At 39.9% G+C, this 19,949-nt stretch overlaps 1 protein-coding gene across 3 annotated transcripts in view; it reads right to left on the bottom strand.

Moving 5' to 3' along the window:
- Nucleotides 1–19,949, bottom strand: part of ehbp1 (EH domain binding protein 1) — a 438,810-nt gene that overhangs the window by 59,372 nt on the left and 359,489 nt on the right. For all 3 annotated transcript variants that reach the window (XM_072265404.1, XM_072265403.1, XM_072265405.1), the window contains 3 exons: nt 7,284–7,422; nt 6,988–7,097; nt 5,845–5,968 (listed from right to left, as the gene is read on the bottom strand). In XM_072265404.1, coding sequence (XP_072121505.1) covers nt 5,845–5,968; nt 6,988–7,097; nt 7,284–7,422 — 373 coding nt within the window. The remainder of the gene's footprint in view (nt 1–5,844; nt 5,969–6,987; nt 7,098–7,283; nt 7,423–19,949) is intronic.

Genomic DNA, 19,949 nt, shown 5'->3' with positions numbered 1-19,949 from the left:
TCCTTCCTCACCCCTGGGTCCCAAACAGCTTTTCCAAGTGAGGCAACAATTCACATTTGATTTCCTTGCTCATTTATCCCTCCCAGCACTTATCCCTGCAAGTGGCAGAATTGCTACACCTGCCCATTCACTTCCTCCCTCACTTCATTCAGGGCCCTAAACATTCCTTCCAAGTGAGGCAACACTACACGAGCAAATCTGTTGGCGTTGTCTACAGTATTTGGTGCTCCCGGTGTGGTCTCCTCTGCTTTGGTGAGACCCAATGTAGATTGGGGGACTGCTTTCTCTAGTACCCAAGTTCCATCTGCAAAAAGTGGAATTTCTTGGTTACCAATCATTTCAGTTCCTATACCCATTCCCATTCCGACATGTCAGTCCACGGTCTCCTCTTCTGCCATGATGAGGCCACTCTCAAGTTGGAGAAGCAAGACCTCATGTTCCGTCTAAGTAGCTTCCAACCTGAAAGCACGGACATCAATTTCTCCAACTTCTGGTAATTATTTTCCCCTCCCTCTTCCCTTTTCTTCACTTCCCCAGTCTGGCCTCTTCCCTATTCTACTCAACTACCTATCTCCTCCCCCTGGTACCCCTTCTCCTTCCCCCTCTTCCATCGTCCACTCTCCTCTCCTTTCAGATTCCTTCTCCTCCAGCCTTTTGCCTTTTCCACTTACCACCTTCCAGAACTTTGATCCCCCTACCCCACCTACCTAGTTTCACATATCACCTTCTAGTTTGTCCTCCTCCCTCACCCCCCCCCCACCTTCTTATTCTGGCTTCTTTCCCCTTCCCTTCCAGACCTGATAAAAGGCCTCAGCCCAAAATGAAGACTGTTTATTCATTTCCACAGATGCTGCCCGATCTGCTAAGTTCCACCAACATTTTGCATTTTGTGTGCTTGCTCTGGATTTCCAGCATCTGCAGGATCTCTCGTGTATATTCTTTGTATAGATGTTGATTTATGAGAAAAAAAAATGCAATGCTACTAATTTCTTTTAAGACCAAAACACCATACGATATAAGAGGAGAATTAGGCCATTTAGCCCAGAGGTCCCCAACTTTATCTGCACCATGGACCGGTTTAATATTGACAATATTCTTGTGGACTGGCCAATTGGGGGGGGGGGGGGGGTGTTCAAGTAGGGCCGCCAACTTTCTCACTCCCAAATAAGGGACAAAAGTAGCAGTCAAATAGGGACACTTGTGTTTACCCCGAGAAAGACTACCATGACCATGAAGCCTTGCACGGGCACCTATGTGCGCATGCGTGTATGTGCCGATTTTTTTCCTATAAATCTGTTTTGGCTTAATTTTCCCGATTCTGTTAAGTGAAACTACACTGTACATACATTATTTCTACTTTATATAGGCTGTGTATTTATCATATCATTCCTGCTTTTACTATATGTTAGTGTTACTTTAGGTTTTATGTGTTACAGTATTTGGTATGATTTGGTAGGTTATTTCAAGTTCAACAGTGCATGACAGGGAATGAGGAAAGGTGCAGCTGACTCATATCGTTTCATATAATCAAATCATATCGTTTCCTCGCGGCCCGGTAGCACATGCATTGCGGCCTGGTGGTTGGGGATCACTGTTTTAGCCCATCAAGTCTGCTCTGCCCTTTAATCATGGCTCATTTATTTTCCTTCCCAACCCCATTCTCCTACCTTCTCCTTGTAATCTTTGACACCCTTATTAATCAAGAACCTATCAACCTCTGCATTAAATATACCCAATGAGTTTGCCTCCACAGCTGTCCATGACATAGAATTCCACATATTTGCCACTCTCTGACTAAAATAAATTCCTCTTAATCTCTGTTCTAAATGGATACCCTTCTATTCTGAGGCGGTGCCTTCTACTCCTGGACTCTTCCACTATTTGAACCATCCTCACCACGTCCACTCTATATAGGCCTTTCAATATTTGGTAGGTTCAATGAAATCCAACATCACGCTCCACCCCCCCAATTCTTCTAAACTCTGGTGAGACAAGGCCCAGAGCCACCATACGCTCCTCATACATTAACCCTTTCATTCCTGGGATCACGCTCATTAACCTTCTCAAATGCCAGCATATCCCTTCTCAGATACAGGTCCAAAAACCGTTCACAATATTCCAAATCCCTCCAAATGTGGTCTGACCAATCCCTTATAAAACCTCAGTATTACATCCTTGCTTTTATACTCTAGTCCTCTGGAAATGAATGTTAACAGTGCATTTGCTCTCCTTACCATCTACTCAATCTGCAAGTTAACCTTTAAGGAATCATGCACGAGAACCCAAGCCCCTGTGCACCTTCGATTTCTGAATTCTTTGCCTGTTTGGAAAATAGTCTACACCCTTATTTCTACTGAAGAGCATGACCATACACTTCCCTACACTATATTCCATCTGCCATTTCTTTGCCCAATCTCCCATTTGCCTAAGTCCTTCTGCAGACACCTTGTTTCCTCAACACTACCGGCCCCTCCAGCAATCATTGTATCATCTGCAAAGCTGGCCAAAAAGCTAACAATTCCACCATCAAATCATGGACATAAAATCAGAAAAGAAGTAGTCCCAATATTAATCCCTGCGGAACATTACCAGTCATCAGTAGCCAACCAGAAAAGGACCCTTTATTCTGACTCTTTACCTCCTGCCAGTCAGCCAATCATCAATTTCCCCCGGGATCAATAAAGTATGACTATGACTATGACTATTCATGCTAGGCACCTATCTTTCCTGTAATATCATGGGCTCCTATTAAGCAACCTCATGTGTGGCACCTTGTCAAAGGCCTTCTGAAAATCCAGGTAAAAAGCATCCATTGACTCTCCTTTGTCTATCTTGCCTGTTATTTCCTCAAACAAGTCTAACAGAAATGTCAGGCAAGATTTCTTTCCCTTTAAGGAAACCATGCCACTTCACCCTATTTTATCATGTGTCTCCAAGTACCCTGAAACCTTATTCTTATAATAGAGATCTTGCAAACCACTAAAGTCAGGCCAACTGGCTTATAATTTCCTATTCTTTGCCTCCCTCTCTTATCAAAGAATGGTGTGGCATTTGCAATTTTCCAGTCCTCTGGAACCATTCCACAATCTAGTGATCTTGAAAGATCACTACTAATTCCCCCACAATTTCTTCAGTCACCTGTTTCAGAAGCCTGGGGTGTAGTCCATCTGGTCCAGGTGACTTACCTCCTTTCAGATTCCCAAGTACCTTCTCCTTAGTAATAACAATGACATTCATTTCTGCCCCCTGACACTCTTGAATTTCTGGGATACTGCTAAGAATAGTGAAGACTGATGCAAAATACCATTTCTTTGCCCCCCCCCCCCCCATTACTACCTCTCCAACATCATTTTCCAGTGGTCCAATATCCATTCTTGCTTCTCTTTTATTCCTTATACATCTGAACAAAAATTTGGTATCATCATTTACATTATTAGTTAGCTTACCTTCATATTTCATCTTTCTCTGTTTATGGATTTTAGTTGGTTTTTACAAGCTTTCCAACCTGCTAACTTTCCATAAATTTTTGCTATATGTCCTCATCTGTGCTGTCTTTAAACCAATACTGCTTCTTACTTAATCATTTTGTTTTATGGAACAAAATTTACACCTTTAGACTTTTTGATGCACCTTAACAATTACAGTCCAGGTTTTGAATGAGTAATGCTGATTGAGTGCTGATCAAAGTCACCCATATGGTATAAAATGATGACTTGTGACATTGCTACCACATCTTATTGTGAAAATTGGCCTCAGGCTGTCATACACTCACTCGGACAAATGACGAACTTCACCTGGGCTTGTTGTTATCACTTGTTCTTACAATCAAATTCCTTAAAATCTAGAGTATATTTTTACTTCTTTACATTACACAGAAAATAGCAAGATCCAGGAAATGCAATGAAGAATGCTGGTCCCAAGTGGTGATTACTGAATTACAACATTCAGTATTTTTTCCTTATGGGAGACAGAACAAAATAAGAATATACTGAAGTGAAATACATTTGAAAACCACTGACCTGTTTATTTAAACAAAATACATTTTAAGAAAATTATTTTCAAGTTTGAATAGCCTCTTGAGGCTTCATGATTCCAAAATACTTTAACTTCAGTACAGCAAATGTAAGAAAGTGTTGCAAATTTCCACAAAGTAAGACCCCCCCCCAAAAAAAAGACATGATAATGACCGCAAAATCTGATTGAGGGAATTGGAGATACCTTTGCTGTTTATTTCAAAATATTTAATAGGATCTTGTACTTATGCTTTTGAGGGCTTAGTTTATTATCTCACCTGGAAGATGCCAATTCTATCAATTTAACATCCACTTGACACTGCAATAGAGTGTTAGTTTAGATATTTGTACTCAATTTACTGGACTGATTCAGAAACCAAGTTAATCAGGCCGTCCACTGGTCCACCACTAACATTCCTTGAAATGTATAGTTTTACCACGGTAAATGATTTCTGTACAATTAATTTTTATACATTTAAGTTATGGAAAACAGTGAAAACAAAACTTTGTCTTTGGACATAGGTTCACTTTTTCTTGTTAAATTGTGGAAGATAAATTATGTTTTAAAAATTTTATTGTGAAATACAGCTCACATTGTACCTTGACAAAGTAGAGAAGGGGTGGGCAGAGGGACAAGAAGAGGGTGAGGGAAAATTGGGACAGTGACAATGCAAAGACAATTTGTATTCCTGTTGCACTTCTAACACAAATAAACATCAAAGAACACACAATGCAATGGACTTAAAAACTGGGCCACAGAAAGTAGGTAAGATGTCAAAAACTTGGTTTAAAGTCAATGAGTTGAATGAACATCTTAAGGAAAGATAGTGGGGAGACAGAGAAGTAGTAACTTTAATCTGAGGTTAAAGGACATTCATCTCCTCCTGGCTCAACATTCAGATGACCTTAACTGCCATCTTTGTAATATCCTTGTTTTCTCAAAATATAGCTCACAATAGCATTGGCTGTCTCAGGGCAAACCAATTGAAGTTGATTCAAGGCAAACATTTAATCCTGTTACTACCTGTTGTAAAAGATTCCACATTCAGGTCCACACATAATGTGGTGGAGGATCACATTAGGATGGACATATCTACAAGATAACTGTCCTTTAGTTTGCTGCCTTCTCTCATTGATTGTCTGAATAATGAATGGTGAATGAATACAATTTTTACTCCTGAGTGCTCCCATAACATTAACCAAAGCACATTTCATCTCACTTCCCTGTGTCTAACACCATGAGGACAGTTCTTTTTTTTATATAACTTTTAACTTAATCTAGTATCTGTAGAATGCAACATATATGTACATGTCCACGATTATCATATTGTCATAGTATCATGTGTTAAAGAAGCTGAAAATATCATGGAATTCTTCCTACCTACTCTTGTGAAAAATAATTGGCAAGTATCTATAACAGCTCTCAAATTTTTGCTGTTTAGTCAATACAACCTTCCATTTACACTGCATACATGGTTTCATGCAGTACTTGGCTGTAGCAGGCCAACTGTTTTCCTCTGAATCAGGGGAACAGTGGAGATCTCAAATTTTGCTGCAGCATATCAATGAGGCACGGATATGTATTCCAGCTCTGCATGGATGAGCACACTGTTCAATAGTGCTGGCTCACACAGTATCAGGGTGAGTTATCACTTCCCATGAAGGCACTCTTATCACCAGTGCCCAGAGAGGTGGCTGTGACTCACAGCCTTTCATTTTCAAGGCAGTTTGCTGAACATTCAGGCTTCAAAGATTCACACTTTCAAACTCTATAAGAGTTTGTGAACACTCAATTTGCCAAAACTGTTTACAGTGTAATTGGGCACCGTACCTGTGTCCATGAGATAGCGAAGGTGCTTCTCCACTACTGCGGCCCGTGTGTCAATTTGTTTCTGCTCATTCTCCAGCGCTGCCAATTCTCCGACAACATACTGACTCGTGTCTTTGAACCCTTTCTGTTGATTAGAAAATATATTAAGGATACATAAGGTAATTATAAAAATATTTTCCTTAATTCAGTGCAGTGCAAAAAAAATTTAGATTGTCTCTAGTGTGCAGCTAGCCATTAACTGAACTCCCAGAGAATAAAAAGTTAAATATGGCTATTGTTTCTTCTGATGTAAATTAAAACAAAACCTACTGGGTATATCAGCAGAAAATTAATAAATGGGAAGGTATTTTTAATCTGAGTTTTAGAGTCAAAGAGTCTCTGCTGTGTAACTCAAAAACTCAGATTAAAATGCTTTCCTATTTATTAAATGTCTGCTGATATAACCCAATAAGTACATTTCCTTTACATAAAGCAAAGATCAATGTAATGTTTTGAGTAAAAAAAACTCAATTTAAGATCAAACATTTTGCAAGCTTTTTCCCCCAAATTGTTCTACTTCTGTCCACCAGTAAGTTTCCTCTTTACTGTCCATCAGATTTTTCTTCACAAATCAATTTTACAGATGATCAGCCTATTTTCTCACTGTGCTGAACCTCCCCATTAATTAAGTGAAAAAATTATCATATATATTATATTAATGCAAACATCATTCAGCTGGTAATTCATGGCTGATCCGTATAATGGAAAGGTTGAACACCCATTAACCCATGCCAACAAAATGGGTTGTCTGGGAAATTCTAGCAGGTCTCCAGTGACTTTGCCTTCCAACTGAAGCTTGCAGTATCTACTTCTGTAATAATTAAAATCCTCCTGGTAGATCAATACTGGAATCTCTTTATGGGAAGTGCCCTGATGGAAATGTCTCAAGGATGCAAGTCTGAAAAATTCATCTTTTATCTGACAATTATCACTACACTGCAGACTAGACTAATTCAGTGGTGCACCCCTTTTGCTTTGCATTGAAAATGTGTGTGATTGACATCTGAAAACCCAACATCTCATTTTTGCTAGCAATAAAGATAGTGATTCTAAAATGACAAAAAAAGATCAGCAATCTCTAAACCACAGAAAAATTGGACATACACTAAATAATTCATCTTCTGGTGGTTTTCTTGGAGTTGTTTCACATATTTCCATCCTCTCCTCATTTCCTTTCTTTGCATCTTCTGGTATTGATCTCTGCCTTTTAATCTCTTTTTTTAAAGAAAAAGAGAAAAAGATATTCAGAAATTGGATGAAACTATCAACTTCACCTTAAGCACAGCAAATGATTTACACAGAGAAGATTAATTTTAGTCTTGTTATGAATCTTCTCTAACAACTGATCAGAATGAAAAGCAATAGAGAAATTTAACATTTTTATCTTAAGGGTTCCTCACCTGGTCTGCTTTCCACATACTGACTAAATGACTGAAGATGAGTTCGCCTCACAGCTGAATCTTTACTGAACATCACAGGACTCCGCAAACGTTCGGTAGCTTTACGCAATCGCTCAGCTCGATTTTCCTCCATTTCATTCTGTCAGGAATTACCAATTAAGTTTTTTTCTAATATTATTCAACATTAGTTGAACATGTTTCTTATTTTAATTAAATAACCCTTAATCCTCCATATTTGCAAAGATAAACTGTGGAACGAAAAATAAACATACTTTTCTTGCTGAAGCCACCTTGTCATGGACTTTATAAATCCTGTATCAAATACTAACATCTTAAGGAATAGCTTTGATCTTTTATTCCAGTTTGCTACATTACTGAATGGGAACTTATCAATTTTACCTAGATTCTCACATTTCTCTGATAAGAGTTGGTTGTTAGTGCTGCGTCAACTGCAATAACTCATAAATGCAGCCTGCAGATTACTGTATACTGATAAAGAATATAAGAAAATCTTATACTTGTCCAAACGTGTGTATGATTTATAAAAACTTTAATATCAATAACCCAATGTTAAGCTTTCTCTAAACCTAATATTTATGCATTCAAATTCAACACATCATTCTGTCAAAACAAAATACTCCCAAAGGACTAAATAGCTGTAGTGTGTGGAAATAGTAGATACCAGGATATGTTGTACCAAAAATATTACATTCTACTGCTAATCTTGTATTATTTCTAAGTGTTTTGAAAGTAAATAGAGAAAGGCTGAGATGCATGACTAATAGCTTAGTCTGCTGAATGTTGAAACTGGTTATCAAATGCTACCAAGGCTGTACCCTCCCTCTGCATTAAGACAATAAGTAATGAAGGGGCCCTCTAATGGCCTATTCTCTTGCCTTAAGGAGGTGTGGGATACAGAATCCTCAGGAGAAGGTAACAGTTTACTCTCTCCTACAATCACAGAATGCCTCATTTACAAATATCTGAACCACATTACAATCACATTGAATCTGCAGTCAATTGCTTCTTGCGAACAGAACAGCTTTGGGACTTCTTCTAAAAGAGAAAAAAATGCTAGCCTCTCTGAATCTCATAATCAAGTTATTAGAATGTTTCTTTTAAAAACCTGGCTGGGATTACGCTAAAATATATATTTTGTTATAGCAATAAATGCAACACGATAATTCCATTTACATGCTTCATTTCTACACAAATGTAAATGCTTTATGTGCACCAGTTCAATTGGACAGTAGCTTTATAATAGTATTACAACTCAATAGATAACATAGTCAACTAGAATCTGGCTTTAAATATGTTTAGAAAAGAGCCAAACATAGTAATATTTATAAACTGATTTCAGTGAAACTAGATTCTTTGATTTTCCCTAAAGAGCAAAAAACAAAAATAAATGAATGGCTTTCAAATCCATCTACAGCATTGATAAATTGAATATTATGTATTTCTTTCATAACATGTTACCAACACTTGGCACTAGTGAACAAATAATGGATCACTCTAAAACAGTTAAGGTGCAAAAGTATCAGTGCGATTAGCTAGCAAATCCCATTTTGGGAAACCTTTTTATGGCAAAGAACTTCTGCCATGTTACAAATTTATTCCTCTAAGCTCAGTTAATTCAGTTAGTTTGCCAACCTATTGTGCTTTTCTCAAGCCAGCTTCATATTGCATTAAATCCACCGCAGAAAGCTAAATTGAATGAAAAATCAGACAATCTCTTCTTTGTTTAAAGAAAACACCACAAGTCTTCTACTGATACATCACTTTCATCGCTGACGTACAGGAACCGACAGTGCAAGGGAAAGCAATGAAAGTCATTGTTTTTCAACTTCAAAGACCCTGGTGTAGAAAGGAATCCTGTCAGCGTTGACGGTCCCCAAAGATATTGCAGGTGGGTGAAAAGTCATACAAACAAATATGCTCCAAAGCCACAGTAATAAATATGGTAATATGGTAAGAAACACAGATATAACACTGAAAATTTAGGCTGATAAAATGATTTGCTCATTTTTCTTAAAACAATTTTCACATTAAATAAATTAAAAAGAAATAAAAGTGTTGCTAATGTTGTTTAATCTTTAATGTTTAAACTCATTTTCATTTTATTCAAGGAACCAACCTTGGCTTAAACATTTTAAGACAAAGATCCTAATAGATCCTAATATTTATCATTTATAAAAATCTAGCAATTTACTTATTTCAATGGTGTAGGAGTAAACCACAAATCCAAATTTAACTTCTTGCCATTCTGATATGCTGTTTTCATAATTACATTACTGGACAAGGATGTTCTTATTACAATTTTCACCTCTTCTCATGTGAGGCTATATGCATTCTACTTGCATGCCCAAATGTCTTTCTTTGCAGGCTGGCTTTTAAAACTGTCTTGCCTTATATGCAAGCTTTCCAAAAAAAATTGAAGAGAAATCAGAAATTGGCTTCTCACCCACTATCAAGGCAAATGGATTTACTATTGTCCTGTCCATACTGGAAAATACATTTGCCAACTTCTGACTTGTTTTGTTTATTGCACATTGCGTTCCTTGAAGACTGGATCATCAGAGTCGTGCACACAGATTAAAAGTTCCATTTTAAATTGATGGAGAGTGGATTGTAATGACGACCCTGTAGTATTGGATGCCTTAAATATCCACATTTTTTCAATTTTAAATTATTGTAAATTCAGTAAATTTTGTGCTCAGAGCACACAGAATGAGTGAAACACCAATAAAGTGAATTTATTCAGCTTAGATTTGACAAAGACAGGGAGATTACACTCCAGTTTTATAAAAAACTTAGCTTAGGCCTCAACTAGACTACTGTGTACAGCTTCGAGTGCCACATTAGAGGAAGAACGTGACAGCACTTCAGAAAATGTTCAGGAGTTTCACCAGGATGTCAGATTCAGATTAGTTTATTGTCATGTACACCAAGGTGCAATGAAATTCCCTGCCCGTGTAAACAATGTCTGTGATGAACATTTCAATTATCAGGAAAGACTGAAGAAGCTCAAGAGGTTAAGATGACGGCGGTTTATAAAATAATGAGGGGTACTGATAAGGTAAACCTCAGGAAGCTTTTCTGCATGCCAGAGGCAGGCAAAACAAGAAAACATAGGTTTAGGTTAAGGGGAAGAGATTTAGATGGGATATGAGGGGAACCTGGAGGGTGAGTATCAGGAAGGCACTGTTCAAGAGGGTGGTTAAGCAGAGCGGCATTTAAGAAGGCTCTCAATGAACACCTGAGTCAGTTACGCACAGAAGGGCAAGGGCCAAGTGCTACGAGATAGGATTGGTGCCAATGGTTGGATTGGATGTGGTGGGCAAATGGCCTGTTTCCACTCTGTAAAGTTTTATGACTCTATGAATGAAGCAAAGTAACAATGAGGTCTCTGAACTGGTGCAATGACAATGGCACTTCATTTTCATCTAATGTATCACATTTAAATGCCTCCAGGTTTGCCTCCAAGTGCAAAATAATGCTTTGGACCACAAGTAAAAGACCTAAATTACTCTCTACAAGTAAAAATTGAATGGTATAGATTTGAATCTGGTCAAATTTGCAATGTCAATGTCATTCACACTGTGATAGGTCTAGGTATTATAATGCAACCAACAAATTGCAAAAGCAAGTTAAGGCTCTAACCTTGGATAGGTATGAATACAAGCCAAAGGAAGGCTATAGTTTCAGATAATTCTGCAGCATACTGCAGATTAACAGATTTATACCAAAATCTGGAGAGGGCAGAGCCTGTTGCTGTGCCCGGAGAATGTTACCCAGGCTTTCTGCATTTTGGATATGGACTTGAACTATAGACTTTTTTCAGTCTTATAGTTCTTTATATTCTCTTTTTTTTCACTTGATCTTTCTCTTTTTTCCTGCAGGGAGGGGGATTTGGGGGTCATGTGCCTGTTCCATATTTGCTAATTTTTTAGTGCGGGGAAGAGGGGTTTGGGAAATTGAGGATTGTGCTGCCGTTCTTTTCTTTCTTGATTTTGTGGCTACCTAGAGAAGAAGAATTTCAGAGTTGGGTACTTTGATAATAAGTGAACCTTTGAACCTTTGTCTATTTCAACACATTTGTTTACAGAGTTATCAGAAGAGAACGCTTCTAAAACTTCTTGTGCCTGCCTCGTGTTTGCCTGCACCAGAACCTCCATGGTGTCCAGTTAAAGTGGTATCCTTCTTGATCTTCATGTACTGAGATCAGTGACAATGGATCATGTCTCTGTATGACCAGTTTGTGTTCCTGTAAACAAGATGAGAGTTTATGCCCTGCCTGGTTGACATCGTTCTTGCTGCGGTCTCCACAGGCGATCCTGTACACAACATTGCTTTTGCTGCACATCAAAGTTGCTGGTGAACGCAGCAGGCCAGGCAGCATCTCTAGGAAGAGGTACAGTCGACGTTTCGGGCCGAGACTTTTGCTGGTTGTCTTTAATGGTACCTTGGTTCTCCTTCAAGTTGCTGTTGGTTTATGAGCAATTGTGATTCCATGAGGTTTGAGCCAGTAACAACTGGTACATCTTTGGACTGTGGAAGGAAACCACTGCACTTGGAGAAAACCCACATGGCCATGACAATACAGCAGCAGAAATGAACCTGGGTCACTGGTCCTATAAAGCACAGTACTAACCCCTACTCTACCATGCTGTCCTAGTATGCTACTGTAGTGAAGTAGACAAGTGGAAGTGAACAATCTCTGGGCAATGAGGGGAACGATTTGAAAAAATTATCTATCTTTAAAAAGCGACTCAAAATCCATCTTTTATATCAATCATCCAAAGAAAATTCCTGAGGTGGGGAGTTTGGTAGAGCGCATTGCAGAGGTAGAAAGATGTAGCCAAAATCTTTAGCAGATAGAGTGAGGCAAAAAGTAGGTAAAAAGGGCAGGGGAGAGGAGGGGATACTGAGCATAAAAAATGACTATAGGAAAATTGAGATAAAATGTTTTATCCCAATCCTCTTATTTAAAAGATAAAAGAACAGGCAGTTTAAATGGTTAAGCAATGACTGGATGGTCTGAAGGGCCTGTTTCTGTGCTGTACTTTTCTATGACTTGATGATCCTATTTAAGAGGTTGAACAGGTTGAATTTAGCACAGCAATGGATTTGAAATTGAAAAAATATGACTTTCAATTTAATGTTTTGAGAAATCAAGAAGAAAAATGGATAGTATGTAAAAAAATAAGCATTTGGGATGTTATGTTAAAGTTCTATGTACAAGATGTTGGTGACGCCTTATTTGGAGTATTGTGTGCAGTTCTGGGTCATCTATCCACAGGAAAGATACAATAAGATTGAACAAGTGTAGAGGTAATTTACAAGGATGTTGCCATGACTTAAGGATCTGAGTTGTAGGGAAAAGTTGAATAGGTTAGGACATTATTCCCTAGAGCAGAAGTTTCCAACCATTTTTATACCATGGATGAATACCATTAAACAAGGGGTTCATGGACCCCTGCCCTAGAGTGTTGGATAATGGCAGGAGAATTGATAGAGGTATACTAAATTATGAATGGTAGAAATAGGGTAAATTCAAGCAGGCTTTTTCCACCGTAGTTGGGTGATACCAGAACTAGAGGTCATGGGTTAAGGGTGAAATGTGAAATGTTAAGGGGAACATGAGGGGGAACTTTTTCCACTCAGAGGGTGGTGAGTGTTGGAAAAGCTGCCAGAAGAAGTGGTGAATTGGGGCTCAATTTCAACATTTAAGGTAAGTTTGGATAACTAGATGGATGGAGTGGTATTGAAGGCTATAGTCCTGGTGCAGGTCAGTGGGACTTGGCAGAATAATAGTTTGGTATGGACTACATAGGTCAAAAAACCCCTTTCTGTGCTGTAGTGTTCTATGACTCTGATTCATATGATTAAGCTGTGTCTATCTGACATGTTGCTGGTCATATAATATTTGTGTTCCCACTTCTTTGTGACAATTCGTGAGAAAAGAAAAACACAGGCCTATTTCACAATTCAGATTTTATATGACTTTGAGTTCAACCAACTGTTTGGATACTCATACATTGCCGCCCTTACATTTTCTTTTATCAGCATTATACCCAGCACTAACAAGCTCAAGATTGTGAAATATGTCTAACCAAATCCTGTGTTGTAACGGGTTCTCTGGTTAAATTCAACCTGTATTTGTGACTTGGAGGTTAAACTGGGTCAATCAGAACTGTTTCTTTGATGTGACAGATACTAATTTGGCAAAACCATTTTAAGAATTTCCTTGGTCATCTTGCAATAGTGTCTTAGTTCACATTCATATCTGAGAGAACCTTGGATTCCTATCTCAATGGAAGCCAGCACTTTGGATGGCACAATACTCCATTTATACTATGATGAAACATCAGATTGCTTAACATGTTTCTAGAATGCCTGATTTCATATCTTTCATGTTTTTAGGGAAAAGATATTATTATTCTGAGAACAGTAACACAGGTGCCAAGCCAGTCTGATGAATCATTACACCAGTGTTCAAATCTGTACTGTGGCTTTTGGTATGAAGGAACAAAATACCAATTTTACTGGGAGACCAACAGGTTTTAGGAGATGGATTTGATGGAAATGAGAGTAGCAAAATTAGAGATGAGGGATTAACTCAAGTAGTTTAGGAGTAGTAGTGGAGCTATTGTGACAGGTGAAGAGACAGGGAACTCAGCACAGTGTTCAAGAAAGTATTGTAGTGGGAAATAGCTTCTGAATGGGAGGATAGTGAACAAGAGGGTTATAGAGAGATCTTGGGACTTGGAAAATCAGAACACATTAAACTGGAAAGGATACAAAAATTATGAGGATGTAACCAGGAGGTTCTGAGTTATAAGGAGAGGCTGGATAGGCAAGAATCTGGAGTTCAGGAGGCTGGGGACAAATTATAGAGTTTTATAAAAATCATGAGGGGCACAGATAATTTGAATAGCTGCAGTCTTTTCCCTAGATAGGGCAGGTCCAAATTGAGAGGGCAGAAGTTTAAAAGGAACCTAAGGGGCAACTTTTTCCACACAGAGGGGATTGCATATATGGAATGAGCAGAGGCACATATAATTATGACATTTAAAAGACATTTGGACAGGTATGTAGCTCTAAGGCAACTTAATTGGCATGGCTGAGTCAGGCTGGAGGGCCTGCTTTCCTTGCAGTTCTATGACTCTGTGATGAGGGGGTGAAAATTTCAAATGCCAAGTTGAGAAATGAGCCACTTGAAGAGTGAGATGACTCCAAGAGGAGACAGTGAAATAAAGCACCTGGCAGTCTGGACTTCAATAGTTGTACAGGGATTTCAGTTGGCAATGTGGTGGCAAACAGAGTACGTTGGGGACATTTTAGTGAGAATGAACCATAATCTATGCCGCATTTCCGATTGTACCAAGGAGACAAACAATGAATGAAAAAAGGAAGCATTGTAGAGTGCAATCCAAACAGGCTAGGGTATGTAATCTACTGGCATATACAGAAGGCAGCAACAGAAAAGGCAAGCAATAAAGCAGTTGGAGAAGGTAACCTGCTGGTAGTCAGCTGAAAACATTCTTTACTGCTAAAAACAAATCCATGCAAGTAGAATTTTGTTTGCCTGATATAAGGGTAAGTTATGATAAGAGACTGTAAGATATAGGAACAGAATTAGGCCATCTGGCCCATCAAGTCTCCTCCACCATTTCATCATGGCTGACTCAATTTTCCTCACAGCCCCAATCAGCTGCCTTCTCCCTGTATCCCTTCATGCCCTGGCCAATCAAGAACCTATCAAACTCTGCCTTAAATAAGCACAAAGACTTGGGCTCCAAAACTGCCTGTGGCAAGAAGTTCCACAGATTCACCACTCTTTGGCTAAAGAAATTCCTTCTAATCTTTGTTCTAAAACGATGCCCCTCTATTCTGAGGCTGTGTACTCTGGTTTTAGACTCTCCCACCATATGAAACATCCTCTGCACTTCCACTCTATCAAGGCCTTTCACCATTTGATAGTTTTCAATGAGGCCACCCCTCATTTTTCTGAATTCCAGTGAATGGTGTCTCAGGGCCATCAAATGCTCTTCATGTGACAAAAGTCTACCAAAGGTCTAGATGTCAAACATTATGAGAAGTTTTGACAAGACAAATAATTTTTTTTTCACTAACCAATTGATTGAGCAACCATTCCAAGAATAAAGAGATTTTGTTTGAAAAGGAGAGTTCTCAGTGAGTGAAAAATCTACTTAAAACAATGAGATACTTTGAAAATGGAAATGGATATAAATATTAAGTGGATGAAATTACAACCATGTGAATTTAGTTAGAAAGCCAAGATGGGCTGAAGGCCCCTTATGCTCTGTAGAAATGTGTCATGATGTATTTAAAATTAAATATACATAAAAAAGAAATAGATCAAGTTCCTGAGAAAGTTCACCAAGTGTAATTGTCATTCACCATATACATGAGTACAGGCAAATGAAACAGCATTCCTCTGGGGCCAGCCTGCATAACACTAAATTAAGTCACTTGTAGCACATGGCACATATAATTATGATAGCAGAAAAACACACAGTAACAAAAAAATAAATTAAAAAAATATTAATATAGCCCAAGTCCCTGAGTGCTGTAGATTGATGGTGTATGGATATTGTCCTGGTCTTGGAGCACGTTTTGCAAGAACAGATCCACAGCATTTCTTCATCTTGTGCTAGTGCCCCTGCAGACCAAGGCAATCCAGCTTGTCTCCCACCGAGTAGACAATGGAGGGCAGCACCGATGGGAGGGGCCTGTCCCTATCCCCTATCCAGTACAGAATCCAGCAGCACATAGACACCTCTGGCCGCAAAAGAACCAAGGGACATGAGGGCCTGGTCTGCACCACAATCAAGGTCACTCAGCTTAACTGCAGTCAGCCTCGCCACTGACCTGTGAATTGGATTCACAGTATTCTATGTTACCGATGTCCAATAGGGTCTTGCAATCACAAGAAAAACATCCAAGACAATCACCTGCACCATTCGTTGGACCGTGCGCCGCATCTGACTCCTTCTTTCCTTGGTGGCTGTATTAGGCTGCAACATGGTGCGTAACAAGTCCAGCTCCACCATTATCCAGCAACTCACTAGGGTGGTCGACCCGCAGTACTTGGTTTTCTTAATTTGCGTTTGTGAAAAAGATGTTACAGATGAACAATTACACCTTTGTTTGGACCCAGAGAGGCCAGTGTGTCCGAGAGCACCACCATCTTACCGGAGATGGAGAATGCAAGGGACATGCAGACAGAAGTGCTGGTCAGACAGAGAACACTGAAGAAGCTGGGATAAATGGCAGATGAATTTTTCCATTATCCTGATAATGGTTTTGAAATACAGTACTGAAAGTGATCTTGATTTCTTAATCATTTTGTTCTCTCATCCCAGCTTCTTTGCACCACACATTTTCTAGTGGAGGTGCGAGAATAATGGGTCGCCTCATTTTCTCCACAAGTGAAGTCAATATTATTCCTGTATAACTGATCATAGAATTTTTTTATTTGGGCCAAAAGTCAATGCTAATTTTTAATCCCTCAGGGAAAATGTGAAAGCATTATGATACTTAGCCTATCAAGTCAGTTCCGCCATTTAATTAGATCATTGAAGGAGCCTGCCAGAAAACTGCTTTAGGCTAACTGCTATAGTAAGCTGGAGGGAGGGGGTTTCACTGCCATTTCAGGCTCCTTGGAATACTCAATTGTATAAGGAATCAGCTTATTCAGATTCACAATAGCAAACTAATGCTTACAGAAAATGCTAAAGGCTGCCACTCAAAAGGCAAGTTTCAAGTACAGTGGATTCTGGTTAATTGGGTGATTGGTTAATGAAGGCAGCCGCTTATTTGGAAAAACTCTAAAAGAACAAAAACTAATCAAGAAAATAGCCGGGATCCCCTTCGTTTACTTGGGACACTACGCCACTTAATTGGGTCAGGGGACTGTGGCCGAACAGCTTCTGACTAGCGTCAGTCACGTGCACTTGTGTGGCTGTTAAACACTACACTGTGCTTAGAGTGAACCGTTTTTAAATAGCGTCAGTCGTATGTGCTTTTGTTATGTTATTCATTTGGGCCAATTTCACTTTAAAGGGCTGGTCTGATGTGATGATGCAATTACGTAAAGAAATGTTACTGCATATTTAGATTACAATAAATGAATTACTACAGTTTTGCTTAAGCATAAAATGCCTATGCTGTTTTATTTGTGAAAACTTGCATTGGTGCTCTAGGATGATCCCAGATTTATCGAATATATCAGCCAATGCAGTCGCTTTGAAACTGCCAGAGATTTGGGAGCAAAATGCTATTGCTTGGTTTGCACATGCCGAGGCCCAGTTTGCACCGAGAAATCACTGCGGACACTGAATATTTCTATGTGGTAGCGTCACTCAGCAACTCTATGGCTGTGAGAGTGGTGAGTCTACTAGAACACCCTCCTGAGCACACTAAATACTGATCGCTGAAAACTCACCTTTTACAGACTTTTGGACTATCAGAGTCTGCGTGTGCCAAACAGTTACTCTCCTTACCTGGCCTTGGCAATGCTAAGCCTTTGGAGCTAACAGACCACGTGCTGTCTCTCGAGGGAAATCACCAGTTTTGTTCTATTTTTAAAGAACTCTTCATGCAGCAAATGCCTGATCAAGTTCGCATAGCCCTCGCTAATACACCCGTGAAGGACTATAAAGAGCTTGCTAAAATGGCTGATAGTCTTCACTCAGCCTTGTAGCAATGCATCATTCCTCCTTTCTCTACCTCAATAAGGCCAGTCAGCAAGGCCACAACATAAGGATGTCCATGGCTGCAAAACAGACGACTCCAGTCCTGTGTTTTGGTATAAATGCTAGGAAGTGCTGAGCACCTTAAAGCTTCGACAGTGCCAGCGCATCAGGACATCAGAGATCCATGAAAACCATGGATTCCAAGTGCCAGGGTTGTCCACTGTTCATTATGGACACCCTTTCAGGGCAATGCTTCCTGTGTGACACGGATGCTCAAGCAAGCGTGCTGCCAGTGTTGCCTATTGATGAGAAGGCAAAGAGCGATGAAACCTCACTGGAGGGGGCTAACAACAGCAGGATCCAGATTTAGGGCCACGACTGGTGACACTCTGTTTCAATGGGCGACGTTACACATGAGACTTTGTCCTGGCTAAAGTGGCTAGGCCTCAGCTCAGTGCAGATTTCCTGTGTGCCCAAGGACCGTTAGTCAATCTTAACCGCCGGATTGTTGATGTCAAAGACTTTGGGTTGTTACCCTGCTCCCTAATATGTTCCCCACAATGACTCTGTCAAGTACATGCACCATCGCATGTGAGTTTACTCGACTGCTGGGTGAATTCCCAAACCTCACCAAGCCCACATTTCTACAACTGGCTCACCCGTGCACATAGACTGGACCCAGAAAAGCTGGCAAATGCTGAGTTTGCCATCATGGAAAGACCTGGCATTGTACGCTGGTCAAATAGCCCCTGGGCTTTGCCCCTCCACATGGTCCCTAAGCACGATGGTGGTTGTCATCCATATGGCAATTTCCAATGCCTTAACAAGACCACGATCTCCAATCGTTACTCTGCCCCAAACATCCAAGACTTTTTGGCACGTTTAGCTGTAAAGTTAATTTTTTCCAAAGTAGATGTAGGTGGGGGCGGGGGTGGTAACCATCAGGTGTGTGTTCAGAGGACATTCCAAAACGGCTGTGATAACCTTATTTGGCCTCTTTTGAGTTACTGCACATGCTGTTTGGGCTGAAAATTGCAGGACAGACTTTTCAACGGCTGATGGACTGATTTAAAAGACTTAAATTTCGTTTTTGATTACCTTCTCGCCACTGCATTTAAATCCAAAGACGTATCTCATCTCCACACACATTTCCAGCACTTAAGCCAACGCTGATTGATTATTAACTCTGCTAAATGGCAGTTTGGGTTGTCAACCACTGACTTTCTCAACAGAAGGTGTGAAACCACTCCCATCAAAAGTAGCCGCTATTATGGATCCCGCCGCTCTGCACTACAAAAAAACTACAGGAGTTTTTAGGCATGGTGAATTTCTCTCACCACTTCATTCTGCAAGCTGCTGGATTTATGCTTCGCCTGTATAGTGCATTTAAAGGCAATACTGCTAATCACATGCTTGACTGGTCAGCGGACATAAAGAGGGTATTTGATGAAATCTACCAAACAAGCTCTCTCCAATGTGACCATACTGGTGTATGATGCTTCAGACTATGCTGCGGGTGATGTGCACGGACAGCTGGTTGGAGGTGTGTGGAAGCCACTCGCCTTCTTCAGCCAGCAGCTCAGACCATCCGAAAGGAAGTATAACACGTTTGACCCGTGAGTTTCTCAGTCACTATCTGGCAGCCCACCATTTTTGTTTTCTTCGAGAGGGTCGCCATTTCACAGTGTTCATTGACCACAAACCCCTCATGCACGCAGTGGCCAAATTATCAGACTCTTGGTCTGCATAGCAACAATGCCACCAGGTCTACATATCAGAGTTTACAATGAATATACAACATATCAAGGGATAAACTAATGCCACGGCTAATTGCCTCTCACGTCCAGCCGTTGAAGCCATACACATATGGGTTGACTATGCCAGCATTGCACCAACTAAGTTGCTGACACAGACGTCTAGGCTTATCGAACAGTTGGCTGAC

Source organism: Mobula birostris, chromosome 8 (assembly GCF_030028105.1).
Source record: "Mobula birostris isolate sMobBir1 chromosome 8, sMobBir1.hap1, whole genome shotgun sequence".
Lineage (NCBI taxonomy): Eukaryota > Metazoa > Chordata > Chondrichthyes > Myliobatiformes > Myliobatidae > Mobula > Mobula birostris.
Note: the sequence above shows the minus strand (reverse complement) of the source record. Positions and strands in the feature narration are given on the sequence as shown.